The sequence below is a fragment of the Clarias gariepinus genome, chromosome 14, assembly GCF_024256425.1.
Source record: "Clarias gariepinus isolate MV-2021 ecotype Netherlands chromosome 14, CGAR_prim_01v2, whole genome shotgun sequence".
Taxonomy (NCBI): domain Eukaryota; kingdom Metazoa; phylum Chordata; class Actinopteri; order Siluriformes; family Clariidae; genus Clarias; species Clarias gariepinus.
The window spans coordinates 25,577,589-25,595,857 of record NC_071113.1 but is presented as its reverse complement, the minus strand read 5'-3'; the positions used below and the strand labels follow the sequence as shown (position 1 = coordinate 25,595,857).

Below are 18,269 nucleotides of genomic sequence, written 5' to 3'. Positions count from 1 at the left end.
GTAGGCTTGTAGACCGGAGGCAAAATCTACTAAAAACAAGATCAGCGGGAAAACACAGTGAATATAATTCTATTTTAATGGTAACTTCTGATCTGCTGTGCTAAATTTACTAGAAAGCATAACTCCGATTCACTCTACCTAAAACTTTCTACACATACTGCTGGTTTACTGTGTAACACGATGTTGCTTGCCGTTTAACACACGTGTGGATCGTACTGTAGATTGTTTTGGTCATTATGATTTTTTATTCGATTCGGTTCAATAGCACGGAAGTTTTTGGTTTGTCTCAAGCATTAATTAATACCAAACATGTTTAAATAATCACTGAAACACTTGTGTTGAGTCCTTTAACTGCCATGTCTCGTACAAAGCGATACTTTTCTCCTGACAATCGTCTGCCTCACACGGACGTCCAGTAGGTGGCAGTATTGCATCAACTGGCCATAAACTCAAAGGAACAAAAAGGGATCATCTTGCAAGCAGTTGATATTTTCTGAAAAAAAACGGTGGATTTTGAGTAATCCATTAATTTTAGACCATTTAATATGTATAAGTTTAACTAAAAAAACAAAGATGAAATAGATTGCGTAATGTGTTTGTTTTGTAAGACTAATAAATGATCATGTCTTTATGTATAATTGACAGTAACAGATATTTAAAGTTATATGCATTTATATATATATATATATATATATATATATATCGGGTATAAACATGACACACACACAGTGTTGTACAGGATACTAAACAGACCAGCTTGCTGTGTGAAGTTTGCTTCCTGAGATTTCGAGGAATTTCCAATTCAAATGTAGTTAACTGAAGTGTAGACTGATGAGACACAGGATCAAATATCAAGACGTGACTTGTGTGAGATCATTTAGGGTGACGGGTTTGTACAAGGGGCGTTCAAGTCAAACCGGGACTTGTTGATTTCTCGGAAATGTCTAGTAAATGGAGGTGTAAAACTGATTGAGATTTCAGAAGGGACGCATCTGTCTGAGACATAATGAGAACTGTACACACACACACACATACACACACACAAATTCACCAACCCTGCTTGCTCATTACAGAAACTCAGCTACAGTCCTGACCTCACTTTCTGCCATTTCCACATGTAAAGGAGTTCCTGGGAGGCCGGAATTTCAGACAGGGAAAACATTCTAGCTTAATATTATCTAAGTGCTAGCGAAAAACTGGGATAAGTGCATTAGTGTAGCAGGGGATTATATAGAGAAATAAACTGAGTCCTGGTTTGACTTGAACACCGCTTGTACCATGCTACATTAAAGGATATTACTACGGCTAAATTAATTCCTTCGTAGCCCTCATACAACATACTGTAGTAGCAAACTTCAGACTGTATATGGACTGATGCCTTCCTTCTACACTACACACTAAGAGCTACTGCTCATCCAATCCAGCTGTTGATTCTCTACACACCAGCGGGCTACATCTGAACAGGCGGTAACGTGCAGGAAGGCAGGAGGCCGCGGGCTTCGTGTGTCTGGAGGCGTGATCCAGGGAGGACGACTTCTTCATGGCACTCAGAGGCACCCGTGGGTGTCGCTGGATGGAGAAGTCGTTCGTAGAGGAGCGTTTAAGGAAGGCCAGGCGTTTGTGAAAGGGTATTTCTGGGGCGGCCGGTTTGGGCTGGCGCCGGTTCATCCACTTCAGGACGATGATCAGGCGCTTGACCAGCTTCTTGAAGTGGAACATCCAGTACTGGTGAAGTGATGCGGGGACACGCAGGCATGCGGCGGGTGGAGCGGATGGAGACAAAGACATGCAGTGACATGCAGCTGGAATGATCATACATGCAAATGCTTGTGTGATGTCTGACTTTTGATTAATCTACATCTCAAATCTTGTAAAATGATCATTTTGGTGCACTATTCCATATTTACATCATATTCAAATTGGTATAATCGAACCCCAGTACATTTAACATCATATTATCATGTCCTGTGGCACAGAGAAAAGATTTAGCATGATGAAGTCGAGAAGGAGCGCAAGAACACCAAGGTGCTAATGAGGAGGCTTTGTCAACTTGACACCATCATAAACACTTACACACACACACACACACACACACTCACTCCTTACCTTTCCCTGAAGGTGAAGATTGTTTCGGATGATCTCCCGAACTTCATCCTCCGTGTCCTTCTGTAGATAAAGAGCCAAAACAGTTCAGTGACCTTTTACTGAAATTAGAAGAAAAAGTTAATTATAAAGTAAGAAACACACACACACACACACACACACTGACTCCCTCCCTGCTTGCCATGTGGCTAATAGCCATCATTGTGACCTTTTCGAGAATATATATTAATACCTCATCACTTGCAAGGAAATATACTGTTTGTGCGTACAGTAAAAGCACAGTGCATGGTCTCACCCTTACCTTAAATATACAGTACAGTTATTAATAGCTTATTTTTATATAGAACACTAAAATTTTAACCTTGACTACAATCCTGACTATTTTTCCTTGATGTTAATAAGTTGCTTTACATTCTTAAGAACAAATCAAGTTTAAAAAATGCTTTAAGTACCAAGCAAACATCAGACATCCCCCAGTCGTTCAGAGGACGTTCGAAACGTTTGCACTCGGTCCTCATGTAAACCTTCACTGCGCGATGTTATTAGGACCGTACTGATACTCAATAAAAAGGTGCCAATAAAAAAGTGTACCAATCCAAATAAGACATAAATATACTGTATAATCTTTAGGGAATGTTCCCTCTTGGTCACACAAAACATGTTTTTTAACGTTGTGGGGACATTCCTACCTAAATGTCATAGTATAGTTTTCACAGGATGTTTCCGGGATGTTGCCTTGGTTACTAACGCTGTTTAGTCCTAAATAAAACGTCTGCAGGATGTTTTCTAAACATTCCCGTTTAGTCCCTCAAAGGTTCCCCAAAAACTTCCTGGGAAACCGTGCACAATGTTTGTGGAGACATTCTGGGGACTTTTTTTTCCTTTGGTTTGCTGGTTAATGACTAGTGTACAGTGCTGGGTGTAATGTGTTAGAGTACTTGGATTACTTTTTTGATGTATTGAGTAATTTAACGTGTTATGTCTGCAATTTAAGTACTCAGTGATTTAGTTACCTTTAGTTACCACACTGTGTGTGTGTGTGTGTGTAAAAGTCGTCCTACAAGCCCCGCCCCCGATAACCCGCCCCCCTCTGTTATTCCTGCTGTTATACCCCTATCTCACCTATGCGGTTTGACTACGTGAGGACCGACGCGCTGAAAGATGGAAATCTAATCACAGCGGCAAAACTCGCTGTGAATCATGATGAACCGTACTTACAGCCACCGCGCCAAACCATGTAGGTGAGATAGGGGTATTAGTAGGTGAGATAGGGGTATTAGTAGGTGAGATAGGGGTATTAGTAGTTAACAGATTTTGGGCCAAACTTCGCTGAGTGATGATGAATAGAATAATTACAGTATAAAGGTCTTCACTTAAACAACAAGCGTGAGGAATCACAAAGAAGTTTTCATTCTCTGCAATAAAAAAGTACTCTAACTAGTTACTTTTATCAAAAAGTAACACTGTAATGTAACTGATTACTTTTTAATGACAGTAATTTTGTAATGTAATTAGTTAATTTAAAAAGTAACATCCCCCAACACTGCTAGTGTACAGATCATACATTCATTATAATAAATTCAAACTATTACACACAGTATCAACAACATGCATCATCGTGTATGCACATATATTACATCATATGTGTATGCACATATATGTGTGTGTGTGTGTCTGTGTGTGTGTGTGCCTGAGTAAAGCGGTTCTTGGCGAGGGAGATGAGTTCCTGGTCTCCAGGAGCACAGATATTCAGACCAACAGGAAGCAGCCTCTTAAGAGCGGCGACGATCAGCGACGTCTGCATGGAATAACGGTCGCCTCGCTTCTTCATCTTCTTCCTCTCCTGGTCCGACACTGCCCCCTGTGGACCGGTAAACCAATGTGCATGTCGAGTCATAAACTGGATAAATCTTTAAAAAAAATTTTTTAAAAAGGGCTCCAACATGCACCGTTTATGAAAAACGACATGGTAAGTATTTACATATTTGAAACATCTTGTGTGTACAATTAGTGAAACAGTGAAAGAGTTCAGTGGTTAGTGGTTAGCACTGTCGCCTTACCCCTCCAGAGTTAGGGGTTCGAATCCCATCTCTGATCTGTGTGTGGACATTGTCCGTAGTGTATGAATGGGTGTGTGAGTGTGTGTGCTTGTGCTCTGCCTTGGACTGGTAAGGTGGACCCTGCCCTATGCCCTACATTCCCTGAGACGTAAGATAATGCATAAAGGAGGCGAGGCAAGAGACTTATTATAGCCAATATATATATATATATATATATATATATATATATATATAAATAATAATAAAAAAAAAATATATATATATATATATATTTTTTTAAATTATTATTATTATTATTATTTATTTATTTTTATTTTTTTGGCTATAATAAGTCTCTTGCCTCGCCTCCTTTATGCATTATGTCCATACAATTATAGTTTGAAGTGTTCATAGAATGTCCTTACTGTATTGTATATGTTTTAAACCACTTGCTGATCGGAATCTGATTGGCCAGAACGTGCGCTTTATTTCCATGTAACAGCGGTGGTAGTTTAAAAGAGGGATCGTGTTTAAAAAGGACTCTTATAATCATTGATACAGTGATGTTTTTTTAGTCTGGATTACACTTTTTGCTTACTTTCTGGGGTAAAAATATACAATGATTACAACATTGACAAGTCATGATAGTATAAAAGAAAGAACACACTCTTATAATAATAACATATAATAATCAAGAATATATAACATGTAACTGTTGTGTTATTCTTAAAAAAATTTGCAGTCTAGCAAGTACGTATGTTTACAAATTGCAATGAGACACAGTACACACGATTTTCCCTTATACAGGATGATTCACTCAAAATGGGCCCAGAATTTTCTGTAATAACTCTCAGTAGATCTAAGCGATCCGAACATAACAGTGTACAATGTGCTCCTCAGTATGTTGAGCTCCGAACACGCCGGGATGCCCCTGAGTCGAAACGATAAGGTAGGCGCCAGTTAAAGCAACGTGTAACACAGAAGAAAGGAGAATGACAGAAATCGAGTCCTTCGTCTGCAACAGAGTAAGTCTATTGGAACAAGCTTTGCACGGTAGAGGATATGAAGTAAAACATCCAACGTGAAATCGATGCTACTGTTTGCCCAGATGCCCCGCCCGATATCCTTGTCCATACATACAAGAACATAAAGCGACGTGTTTCCGCGTCTGACGGAAAACGGAGATGACTTCCAGCATCGTGTGTAATGCATTCGATTACACCTACGTCAAGGTATATGACGAATTTCTTTGGTTCATATTGCATCATCATAGCAAGAGTAATTACAGAATTTGGGGCCTTTTTCAAGTGAATCACTCTGTAATGTGCGTGTGCGCTCTTACCTTGGACATTTTCGACTTGGTGTCAGTAATGAGGAACGACATGTTGTTTATCTCGTTCTGGACAACGAAGTTCTGTTCCTCCCGTTTGAAATTCTGTAAAACAAAAACAATCAGCAAACATTCAGTATATCGAGTCGCTCGGATCGATCTCGCTCAAAACGCCGTCCATAAAAGGATCACTCGACTAGACTGGCGCCTCCGACTGAACCAGAACAACCTTGAAAATTCTCTACAACGTCGCCACTAGAAAGAGAATTCTTTCCCATGATTTACTAAAAATAAGAATTTATATTTAAACCGATTAACAGTGACAGAGTGTCTGTCTGTGAGATTTACTGTTCAGTTCACTTGTTTAAAGTGACAATGTTTGATTGTGTTTTGACATTTATGTCTGTCTATGTGTGTGTGTGTGTGTGTGTGTGTGTTCATTTACATGGGACTTGGCCCAGAAGATGAAGACCTCAGCCACCATGCGGAACAGTTCCTCTGCCTCGGGGTTCGGTTCTTTCAGCCACTTCGCTCTGAAAACACACACGACACTATAAACTATAAACTCGCTCACTTGCTCGAGTACACACTTTATTCCAGCCGTATACAGTGTAGAACACTCATGCAATTTATCACTGATATCTTCTGTGCTCTCACCTGTTATAATCGACGAAGCGGATGAGGAGCGGATAGAAGGCGTACAGGTCGCGCACCAAGATGGTGAACTCGTCCAGGATGAGCAGCTCCGACTCGGACATCTCGCCACGACCTTCTGCCTTCATGTGTTCTTCGTCCAACAGCACCGTGGCCGCCTTCTTTTTCAGCTTCTCCATCAGCGGCAGGAAGTGCGTCTTTAACAGCTGCGGCCGGGCCTTACTGATGATGGGCTGAGAGAAGACTGGAACATGGTGAGGGGATAAGAAGGATAGAGAGAGACAGAGAGAGAGAGGAGAAAAGAAGAAAGGCAAAAAAAAGATGGAGAGGTCATCATTGGAGAAATTACACAAGGAAAGAATTTGCCTTGATCAAATGGATTACAGTCCCCTACATACGAACATTCAAGTTACGCATTTTCAAAGATACACGCACATTGTCAAGTGTAAAAGCAGTGACGATAAAGCCATTAATGGTACCCTGCCTCCTGAAATAGGTTCCAGGACCCCAGCATCTCTGTATACAGGATTAAGCGGTATAGACGATGAGTAAGGATGAGTGTATTACATGTGACTTTTGAACAAGCTTCTGGAACGGAACTCATTTGTATGTAGAGGACTTTCTGTAGCTATAAAACTTGACCAAGAGTTGAGAATTCAGAGCGTGCATGCTTTTTCAAAATGTGTGATCATGTGTAAATAAACTGAAACGCTCTCCCCCTCTCACCAGCGAGCCTCTTCATCCAGGCGCCTTCGTCAATCCCCAGGTTGTTGTAGATGATCTTCAGGATGTTGCCCAGCAGCGTGTTCATGTGCTCGGAAGTGAGCGAGGTGCAGCACGTATCGGCGCGCTCCGGGTTGCTCTCGGGCCCGTGCTCCCACCAATGAGACATGTAGCTGCACAGCATGGGCAGCACCACCTCCATCACGTGGGGCATCTGAGTGTAGCGCATGCCTGACTCGGCCAGCTCCATGATCTCTTCCAGGGCTTTCTCGAGGGACGGGACCAGGGGACACACCTCCTCCACCTGAGCCGGGAGACCACACGCTGACAGACAAAAAGAGAGAGAGAGACGACAGAGAGAACGCAAGAGACGGTAAAACACACTGTCCTTTCTGAATGCCCGTTGGATGGTGATGAGCAGAGCGTCTTCGCTCACCTGTCCTTTCTCTGGAGCCTTTAGTGTTGTAGATGGAGAAGCTGTTGTATTTGTTAAGATGGGGTTCCAGGAAGGCGACGGGAAAGGCACCGGAGAACGCCGCCAGACACTCACCGAGAGCAGGCCGCTGCCTACGCAACACGCCGTTAATAACACACATAGAGTCATGACATGTGTTTACTAAACAAAAGGAACTGCCATAGATGGCTTGTGAATACAACACTCGGAATCATTGTTTATTACCTTTCCACGTAGATACTTTTACTAGTTCCAAGTGAGTAAAGGCTGTTTAGGATCCTGTAACAGGAGACTTGGACGTCATCCACTGTTAAGGAAAGACATGATGTATTTATCACATTATTAGAAATATTACTGAGTAATAAATAGGAATCCTGACAATAAGCTATCAGCAGAAGTTCAGCCATAACATTAAAACCACCTTGTGCCACGGGGGTGGCTCTGGGGTGTGGCTCTGCAGGGCCCCTCGAGCCCCTCAGGACTTTGGGTTGTGGGATGGAGCCTTGATGGATCAGAGATCGACCATCATATGGGTTTGGATCTGGGGAGTTTGGAGGTCGGATCGGCACTCTCATTGGCTTTTCTGTGGGATCGGAGCAGACGGACCGGCTTTTGGTCCCACCAGACTTGGCCATTGAGCCTCAGGTGCCCATGATCCTGTTACTAGTTTACTGGTATATAACTGATAACCAATTCAATCTAATTCACTTGGCGGTGGTGTCAGTGTTATGGCTGACGAGACTGCTTGTCAGGAAATATTTAGCAACTATTTTTGAAATATCATTCCAGATGTTAAATGTATTCCAGCATCTCATTGCAAGCAGCTGGAGCCTGTAGATAAGATGAGATACCACCATATGTTTGCTTAAGAGCTATAAGAGAAGGCTGCTGATTGCAACGTCAGTTAAATGAGGTTTTATTGAATCTACCGTATACTTTTGAAATATTGTATACTTGTCTATATCGACTGCAATATCTGAACATCTGGTTTAAGAATGAGTTTACCTACTCTCTTACTTTAATACACTGAGCACACGTGAGCCAGTCACTACTACTTTCCTTATTTGAATCAGGCATGTCCTAGAAAATTCTTATCGTCCAGATCATACATCTACAGTACATGAACATCCAGTATAATGGCACGCACCATAATGACCCTGCGTCCTGCATACTAAGGTACATTAGGTGAGGTATGTGAGAAAAGGACACACACGCACAGTTCTTGTTTGTATAGTGTGTATAATATGATGTTGTACACTATGTGTTCGTCTTCAGGCAGTACATGGCAGAAGTGTGATGTCACACTCACATATCAGGTCCTCTCCGAACAGGTTTTGCCCGATGTGCTCGAACAGTGAGGACAGGATGGGGAGCAGGGCCACGGTGGTGTAGTTGATGATCTGCGTGACTCCTCTGGGCTGGGTTCGAGTGTGTGTGAACTGACCCTGGCGTAGGTTCTCCATCGTGCGCTCCAGGTCCTCGGCGGCGTTATCAAAAAACGCACGCAGAGCCGCCTTTACCGACTCCAGACCCGTCTTCATGACTGTCCTGTAGCGGGAAAGTGGGACGCTCTGTCACGCGCTTCTGCTTTTACAGTGATGTTAAAACTGAGTCGTTAAAAAACATCTAGCTAAACCTTTAAGCTAGTTAAATAAAGATGAATAAGTTAATGCATATAGAACGGGATCAAGGATCAACTGTAGGTGTCTATCGGGGACATTATTGTTCCATGACTGATATACTGTAGGAATAAACGACAAAATGACCACAGAACTTAATTTCTAATCAGTTCTGCACAAGAAGGTCTGACGTACAGTAAGTCCGGTGAGGTCACTGACCTGGCGTCTAACGTCTGTCCCAGGATGTGAAGACAGTTCACGATAGAAGTGGCATCGTTTCCTGGGAAAGGATTAAAGAACAGATGTCAAAGCAAAACACTCGCCATTTCTTCAGCCTACCAGAGGAGTAAAACGCTTCATTTTTCAGATACGATTCGATTACTGTATGTTGATTCGACAAAAGTGTTCATCAGCATGCGGCCACAAAGCTACACAATGCAACAACATGCTTGTTTATGGACCATCACTGTATTAGGCAAAATCATCAGACCTACAGTACACATTAGTACAGTCCTTTCTCTACTTATCGTAATATCTTCATTTTGAGAGTTTTACATTTCTGCGACATTGTTTTCATATTCCGGTACACACCGGTGAGGCTTAAATATAAGGATTTTCTTTTTCTTTTCGTCGTTGACCTGTACTGTGTTGTCGCATGTGTCTGTGCCGCTTGAGTTTTAAGGGTCTTAAATTGTTTTACAGCCGTTATTAATGAGCCCCTTCCCATCTGTCTCACCGTGCAGGATGAGTTATTGTTAGTGCAAATAAATTCATATCTTTGTGTGATTCCTTTCTGTAAATACATTACGTCACCTGTATTTTCTACCCATGATGTACAGTATTTCTCATTTTGATTAAATTATACAATTACACTCATATAATGTCTTGAATGGTACATAAGAGACTGCAATTAAAGACTCATTTCTACTGTTGTTGTTGGTCTTTCGGCTGCTGGCGGCAAGGGGTCGCCACAGCGGAATACCCGGTCCGCACTACAACTTGGCACAGGTTTTACGCCTGATGCCCTTCCTGACGCAACCCTCCCATTTTATCCGGTCTTGGGACACTGCATTCAGTGGCTGGGGTGGACTAATTTCCACTAAGAAATGATTATGATTTTTGTAATAAAACTGCGGTATTTGATAAATGCTGTCTGCCACTCTTACAGTAGGTCCTGTGTTATGCTTAATTTCATTATATGGTACATGTATACCGTTTGTACAGTTCAGGATGAAGAATACAGTATTTCTCCAAAGGCCTATGACCTATGAATCATTTAAGCATAAAACGTATCTAACTGAAGGTATGAACCAGTGAGAAACAAACGCAGATGATGACAGATGATCAGGACGGACTGAATTGGAACAGACGAGAGGGGAAATGAGGTCGCTGATGAGACTGGTGCATAAACAACCAATTTATGACTCGTATCTTTGGGCATTTTGCAGCCTGTCGCAGTAAAACTTTTGCTCCAATATCTTTGATTGAATCTATATAATTTTATTTGGTTAATTTTAATTTAATATGTAGAACGAACAGACAAAGCGAACATCATAGCAGTTTGTAGGTGGTTTTCACCCCTTGGGAAGGAATCATAAAGTCTAAACATATTCCAAATTCCTTGTTTAATGTTGATGTGGGAAAAGCTTTGTGCTTTCACTCCTGGAGCGCTCGTAAAGTCCTCCTATACGCCGGATGGAGAAAATCTGCTATACCGGCTAAATCCAACCCTGCGCACTAAGCTATTAAATAGTACACTCTAATAGACATAAAAGTGTGTATGCTTATTACTCTAGTATAGTTGGAACAAACTTTCAGACCAGCTCGCATTTAACTAACTATAACTGATATTAGTACCAATAAGGGGACTAAAAGTTGTGATAAGAGGAGCAACGAAGTGAAAACAAAGATGTTTCATGCGTTATCACCTGCAGCCAATGACGGAGCCATGTGACATCAGTCTCTGTTACAATCTGCTTTATTCACTTAAAGATACACAGAGACTCGGTAAAGGCGTGGGCCACTCAAATGCTAGCATGCACTTACTGTACACACACACACACACACACACACACACAAATACATACATACAAACAGATACACAGATCAGAAAACACAGCTAAACACTCTTACCAAACAGAGATATCCTATGTCTGACAAGAACTCCCAGTTTGCAGAAAAGACTGAGCGAGAAGAAAAAAAGTGGACGACAAAGAAAGGAATAGAAGAAAGAAGAAACATTAGTGAAAGTTCAAATGCAGGTAAAAGCTGAGATTTTAAAATGAAGTGGATCACATGAGGATTAAACAGGTTGAAAAAGCGGAGATTAGCCAACCGCATACTTAGGAACATGTGATCTAGTTGCAGAAACACTTCAGGTGTGAATACGGAGCTACAAATATTTTTTTTCCCATCAGGCCTTTTCCCTTTCTCCGTGTCGACACGTCAGGGTTTTACGTCGGATGCCCTTCCTGCCGCGACCCACCCACTTCTCCAGGCTTGTGACCGGACCTGAGGATGCCCACGCTGATGGCGGGGCTCGAACCGCCGACCCTCCGATCAGTGGCACAGCCTCTATCGCTTGAGCCACCTCCACCCCACTGAGCTCACAAAAATTTTATTAGAAAATCCCCCTGTATAATTTGATTGTGAGAAACTGCCAGTGTATGTTCAGAGTGGTTAAAATCACACCTGGCGCGCACACACACTATTCCTGTGATAGTCTTCAGGCCCCCGTGACCCTGAATACAAGATAAAGCGGTATAGATGATGAGTGCGCGAGTGAGGTCACTAATGAGACCTTTAGACCGTTTCATTTACTGCAGACCAAAATAATTGCACCTGCAATGTGGTTTTACAAAGAGAGAGAAAGAAAGAGAGAGAGAGAGAGAGCGAGAGAGAGCACTAAGAGGACCTAAGCAGGTGTGTGTTAGTCAGAGAAAGGTTACACCCCACCTGGTCACCATCTCCTTCTCTTTATTAGAAGCGTGGCCTCCGCTGCTGATTGGACGGATGGCCGTGGACAGGAAGTAGAGCCGATGGTTCTTAAAGTACTGATCAACCAGAGGCAGAACAACCTGTGAAAAAAAATTTTAATCATTATGCAATGTCTTTTTAAGCGTGTGCGTAAAACATTTCCTTTAAGTGTAATTGAAAAATCAACTATAATGTACTGTATATCTTGCTGGCGTAGATACGGTACCATACACATAGTGTCTCACAATTTATTTTTTAAAAATATCAAAATTACGGACTATCGCATGAGTGTGGTATGAATTTGTACAGCAGGAAGTTTAGCACTGGATTAAAAATACTTAACCATAGCAAGACTAAAGTACGTTTTGGGACAGGCTCAAGCCTGGACATATGGAACATATGGAAAAAATAATCACTTCGTACATTCTCTAGAAAACGTCACACGGGAACGAGTACTGAACCTTTCCGAAGAACTTCATCTGCTGCTCGTGAGGAATTTTCTCTCCCTTCGGCCGCGTAGTAACATCTGAGAGAGACACAATAATGCAGAAGACATATCCAACTCTAATATCAATATACGGTACAGACTCTCTCTTGGCATCTGACAATGCTTTAACATATACGACACATTGTTTGTTTGATCCAAAGCTTACAGTATGTAACAGTTTTACAGGAGGGCACAAAGTCTAAGGCTGTGTTCACATTACGAGCCACATTGTTCAATTCGGATTTTTTCGGTCAGATCGGATTTGCATGTCAGGAGGGTTCACATTCATATTATTAAGTGATTTTTTATCTGAGTCTGATGTGGACGGGTCTGTCCTCTGAAACAGCAAATGAGCACACCTCGATACGACTTGAGGCCTACGTTAAAAACCAGAGGCGGGAGGTAACAGTACACTTACTTCCTTAAGTTAGTTTTTCACGGATCTGTAATTTACTTGAGACGCACGTAACAAGGGTTTGAACTCAGAAGCTGGTGGCAGACAGCGATGAAAACAGCACATTCACAATCAGAAATTAGAGAGAAAGATAAAGAGAGAGATATATTTCACTATGAAAAAGACTATGGACTAATACAAGCCTCATACTTTTGATACTAAAGTAAATTCGAAGCTGAGTACTTTTGTACTTTTACTTAAGTACATAAGTAAATAAATTACTTCTACTTTTACTTGAGTGTTTCGCAGCTGTAACTGGCATTGATATGAAATCGCTGCACTGCTGGTGCTGACTGCATGCAAAAAAATCATAAATTCCAATCTGCCCGTTCTCATTCAATCCTCACCGCCACGTATTGGATATATATCAGATCTACTGTAGGACCACATATGACAGTGATTCAGATCTGAAATCAATCAATCTATGTCACATTAAGGTAAAAGAAATCAGTTTTTTTCATCAGGCTCATGATGTGATCACAGCCCAAAGCAGACGTAGCCCTTCACATGCTGGTGGGACTCTTTGCTTTCCACTGATTCACTGATTTAAACGCTTACCGAATTCCAGCATGTGTTCATGAGCCTCATCCACGTACGTGATGAGCTGCTGCAGGAAGGTGTAAGCGAATCGCTTCTCTATAGACGGAGTATCGAGCACTTGTTCCTTGATAGCCCTGTAGAGTGAAACAAGTGTTGTGTCTACTGTAGCTCAGGGTTTATTCAGGGTTAAATGATGCAAATTTCCAGTTCAAAAATAGAGATGTGAAGAAATCACATCACGTTCAGTTGTAAAGTGTGGCACGTAGTCACGTGATCACACATCGGGTCCAGACTCACCTTGAAACAGTGTAGCCGTTGATCTGAAGGAATTTCAGGATGTCTTGTGCTTTTTCTCTGTCTTTGGATTTCTCTTTGGCAGTCAGGGTGTCGTAGGGAACCAGCAGGGGATGGCTTCCTCCTCCTACAGAATAAACCAGCATAATAAGGGAAGTGAAAACACACACACACACACACTCATTCACTCACTACAGGCAATTTGGGAACCAGTTATCCTGATCTGCAGGTCTTTGGACTGTGGGAGGAAACCGGAGTACCCGGAGGAAACCAAGCACGGGGAGAACAAGCAAACTCCATGCACACAGAGTGAACCAGAATTGAGCTGGCCGGGAATCGAACCCAGACCCTGGAGGTGCAAGGCGACAGTGCTAACCACTTAGGGTAGAAATGTACATGGTCATTTATTTATTTAGGGTTTTGGAGTAGGTAGGTAATGTCTTTAGAGCAAGTCTAAAGTAACACAAGGTACGAGAGTTGCTTATACTATGTACAAATGTGTTGGCGCCCTGCTGCACTTGAAAAACTGAAAAACTTTGATAGAAGCATTAGTGTAGCAGGGGAATCTATAGAGAAATGAAGGGTTTTAACTGTGCTCTGTTTTTCTGCACAATCAAAAGTCCTGGTTTCACTTGAACATCCCTCGTATATATCCTTTGAATTATTATTTTACTTTCAATTATTGTTCCGTTACTTTTAGACCTTCTCCAGGTCCCTGTTTGACTTGAACACCCCTTTTAACTTGTTTTTTAATATAAATTTGAACTACATTTGATTTCTATGGTAAATGATTAGTTAGAAGTAAGATTATCTGGATTTCTAACATGATATTAATAATAACAACCTCTGGTATCAATCCAGAGGTTGCACACATGTGCATTATGAGCTAAGAGCTAAGGCAACCCTTTACCTTCATCACACAGTAATGAGGTTCGGCCTTTGAGAATTAGTTCATTTTGCAAAGAGGAAAAAAAAACAATTTAAATAAAAAATTAATATCAAATCTCCTATTTAAACACTGCATACCTGCATACCAAAGCACAAATAACAACCATGACATACTGTACCTTTGGCTTCCAGTTCAAGCTTCTTTTTCTTGGCCCAAATGTTATGATAGTTCTCTGCCAGCAGCTCCGCCATGGACTGCAGGTCAAAAGAGTACAGACACAGAATAAACCATATGAAGTGTACATTGCATTTGGCATGTACTGTACCACAGGCATGATGGACCACCGGACAGCTTCCTACTCACATGCAGATCTCGGGACAGGGTCACGTTACTCATGTCCACTGGACGAGGACTGAATCCGTGAGCGCCCTCTATGGACAGCTAAAGAAAACACAAAATCAGACTTTATTAACAATAAAAATACTCTACTACAGTACGTAGCACCCTGGTCCAGAAGGAACAGTGTTTTAAATCGGTGTACTGTACCAGCTGTATATGGTTTTAATAAAAAGAAATGAAACTTTGAAATCGCTTAGATTGTAAGCTTGATGAGTATAAACAGTGAAAGTCCAGTCTGTGTTCTGTGTAATCTGTGCTGAAACCTGGCTGGTGAGGGAGATCCTGCGTGTGCGGGTGTGTAAACTGGCCGTGTCGCTCTCTCTTGTCCTTTCGATACTCCAGCTCCACGACAGCATGGTCTTCAGGGTCTCTCTGATTGGCCAGCGGTACACCTCTTTATCCTGCAGGACAGCCACAAAGATAGAAGTGCTAAAGTGATAGACAGTAGATAGTAGTAGTAGCTTTTCATGTACGGTAATATATATTATTAGTGTCAAGATACCAAATTTGTTTCGTCACTGAGACCATAATTATGGTAATTGTGACACTTTTCGATACCCACACTCTGAAGCAGAGCGACTAAACTTCTGGCTAAAAAAAATGGGGCGATAAAAGTGTTACAGCAGAGGCCTAATTACTTTGACAGTCTAATATAGTGTGAATCATAGAATGAGTTGAGTTTTATTTATATTTGTTCCAGGAAAAAAATGGTAGTAAAACACTTTTATTTATAAAGCAGCTTGCCGTGGTTGCTACAGTAAAGATACGCCTTGGTTTTAATGTATAAGGAACACTTTCAAAAACATCAAAGGTTTCTACGTGTAATCACTTGTTTAAAAGGTACAAAATTAAAAATCATGAATAAAAAAAAAACATACAGTACTGTATACTATAAAAAGTCAATAAATCCTTTATTTACTCTGTATTTTCAGTACCCTATAAATTAGACGACTTTGTAGCTTTGTAGAATCTTACACACTCTAGCCCAGGTCATGCACTTTTTAGACGCTCCCTAACTGACTCTATCACTATAAACTGTGAGTGGTGTCTGAATAGGAGAATAGAAATTCGCCTAGTAAAAATATGGATCATTTATATTTATAATATATACTGCCTTCTTCAGAATTCTTTTTAGTACTAGTATATTGTGCACAATACACACACACACAGACCACAGACACACAGTACCATCTGTAGCATTGTGGCCATTATTGCAGGTCTCTCTATCCAAGGAGACTTTGGGTACAAGTTGGCGTAACCCAGGACAGAGTGCCAATTACATCACAGGGCAGTCATGCAAACACACATTCACACACACATTCACACACACCAGGCAATCTGGGAACGCCAATCAGCCTAATCTGTGTGTCTTTGGGAGGAAACCAGCGTACCCATAGGAAACCCAACCACTGTGCCACACATCATAAAGATAGAAAATAATGTACACGCAGATAATAAGTTCCAGTGCTCCAAAAATATTACTAATATTACCAATTTCCAACACTATAATTATACATTTTGCATATAAAAGCATTATAACGTTTAGGAAAGACATGCAAATTAAGTAAAATATGAAATAATTAAACCTTACATAGCCCTAATGTATGATGCCTCTCGGCACCACCTGCCTTAAAAAGCAGTTTAAAAACGTAGCCGGCGTTTGTGTTTCCTGCGAAATTTTAGTTCTTGAGGCCCAAAAATATAACGGCACGATGGTGTTGTGGTTAGCACTGTTGCCTTGTACCATCGGGGGTCTCGTTTCAATTCCTGTCTTTGTGTGCATGGAGTTTGCATGTTCTCCCCGTGCTTGGTGGGTTTCCTCCGGGGACTCCGGTTTCCTCCAACAGTCCAAAGACATGCAGGTTAGTCTAACTGGTGTTCCCAAATTGCCCGATGGATTGGCACTCTGGCCAGGGTGTACCCCGCCTTGCAGTACAGACAGTAAGTGAGTGAATGTGTGAAAGGCAAACATTTTTAAGGTGGGGCGATGGTAAGGTACCACTGTACAGACGCTAACTTATAGACAACAGTTATTCAACATTTTTTACTTCATTTGTATATACAGTAAATTCTTCTTCATTTCAAGAAGTCTTTTTGTTACATCACACCAGACCAGTTAGATACCTCTCAGTGTAAAAGACAGAAGACAGACTTGTATACTACGTATAACAGGAGGCTTTACCTTCTCGGACAGGCCCTTGTACGCCTTTAGCAGGGGATGAACTTTGGAGGCTTCACACAACTGCTCACCGTGTACCCAGCCATTAGCGAACTAAAGAACGTCAGAGAGAAAAGACACATAAACATCTCTAGATTCATCATGCTTTTTGGGCCAGATGGTGTTAAAGCTCGACACTTCATTACCCTCTCCATGGACCATTTCTCATGCGAGTGCTCGGCGTACTTATTGATGAAGTGGTCCAGCTTTTCGGGAACATTCACGCTGAGGAAACAAAAAGAGAGGCTTGTGTGGCAACTATGGTATAGAGTTGACTGATTAGCATTATTTAAATGTATTTATTTTCATATCAGGGGTTTGAGGGGTTATATTTCACATAGACAACTTTTTTATTCCCAAAGCATTTTTTCGGCCAAAACATGTCAGTCTTTCACCTACATTATGTGAAAAAGTGAATTTTCAAATAGGGTCATATAACACCATTTTTTTATAATACTTAATGCTTCAATTAATTCATGCTTTGTTTGTAACTATACATACACTATAAAGAAACACATTTGCTAAATACAATTTCATGCCCTTTTATGTCCGTAGTGTCAGTTACTTTTTTAAATTTAAATCTTTTAATGATCTTTACTGTCGTTCGGATGAAATTCGGACAATTTACAATTCACGTAAAAAGACATAAACCTAAAAAAGTGTAGGATTCTGAAATGCAAAATGTTAAGATAAGACATTTGAAATGGTTACGGACACTACAGATATATATTTTTTTATTTTTCTTTGTAAGCTTTTATCAAAAAACTATTTTGAGCATCAATTTTTTCAGGTTATATGCTACTAGAAGCTTACACCAATTTTAGTATGAATACTTATAAAGAAATATGAATAATAAGCATTTTAATGAAAAAAGCCATTTTTCCGCCACATATAAAATCATCTCCCAAAAATTTTATATTTTTAGGAAAGCACGATTGGTTGGATAAACTCCCATGTTGGATAAACTTCTGAAGTACGTAACTACTTTGGCACACACATTTCCTGTATTATATGTATAACAAAAACAATTAATAAAATCTGCACCAATACTGTGTTTTACACATCTATATTGAAGCTGTAGAACATGAGA

The 18,269-nt window shown here is 40.9% G+C and overlaps 1 protein-coding gene across 1 annotated transcript in view; it reads right to left on the bottom strand.

The window, feature by feature from the left end:
• The window catches only part of ryr2a (ryanodine receptor 2a (cardiac)), a 146,971-nt gene that overhangs the window by 37,283 nt on the left and 91,419 nt on the right, over positions 1–18,269 (bottom strand). Inside the window, exons 54-74 of the mRNA XM_053510837.1 lie at positions 17,326–17,404; positions 17,144–17,233; positions 15,225–15,362; positions 14,926–15,003; positions 14,741–14,816; positions 13,677–13,800; positions 13,398–13,513; positions 12,360–12,424; positions 11,878–11,999; positions 11,056–11,105; positions 9,142–9,202; positions 8,613–8,851; positions 7,529–7,610; positions 7,286–7,416; positions 6,853–7,173; positions 6,130–6,370; positions 5,918–6,005; positions 5,485–5,577; positions 3,794–3,964; positions 2,107–2,166; positions 1,444–1,725 (exon numbers count right to left, since the gene is read on the bottom strand). Of these exons, the coding sequence (XP_053366812.1) occupies positions 1,444–1,725; positions 2,107–2,166; positions 3,794–3,964; positions 5,485–5,577; positions 5,918–6,005; positions 6,130–6,370; positions 6,853–7,173; positions 7,286–7,416; positions 7,529–7,610; positions 8,613–8,851; positions 9,142–9,202; positions 11,056–11,105; positions 11,878–11,999; positions 12,360–12,424; positions 13,398–13,513; positions 13,677–13,800; positions 14,741–14,816; positions 14,926–15,003; positions 15,225–15,362; positions 17,144–17,233; positions 17,326–17,404 (2,707 nt within the window). The remainder of the gene's footprint in view (positions 1–1,443; positions 1,726–2,106; positions 2,167–3,793; positions 3,965–5,484; positions 5,578–5,917; positions 6,006–6,129; positions 6,371–6,852; positions 7,174–7,285; positions 7,417–7,528; positions 7,611–8,612; positions 8,852–9,141; positions 9,203–11,055; positions 11,106–11,877; positions 12,000–12,359; positions 12,425–13,397; positions 13,514–13,676; positions 13,801–14,740; positions 14,817–14,925; positions 15,004–15,224; positions 15,363–17,143; positions 17,234–17,325; positions 17,405–18,269) is intronic.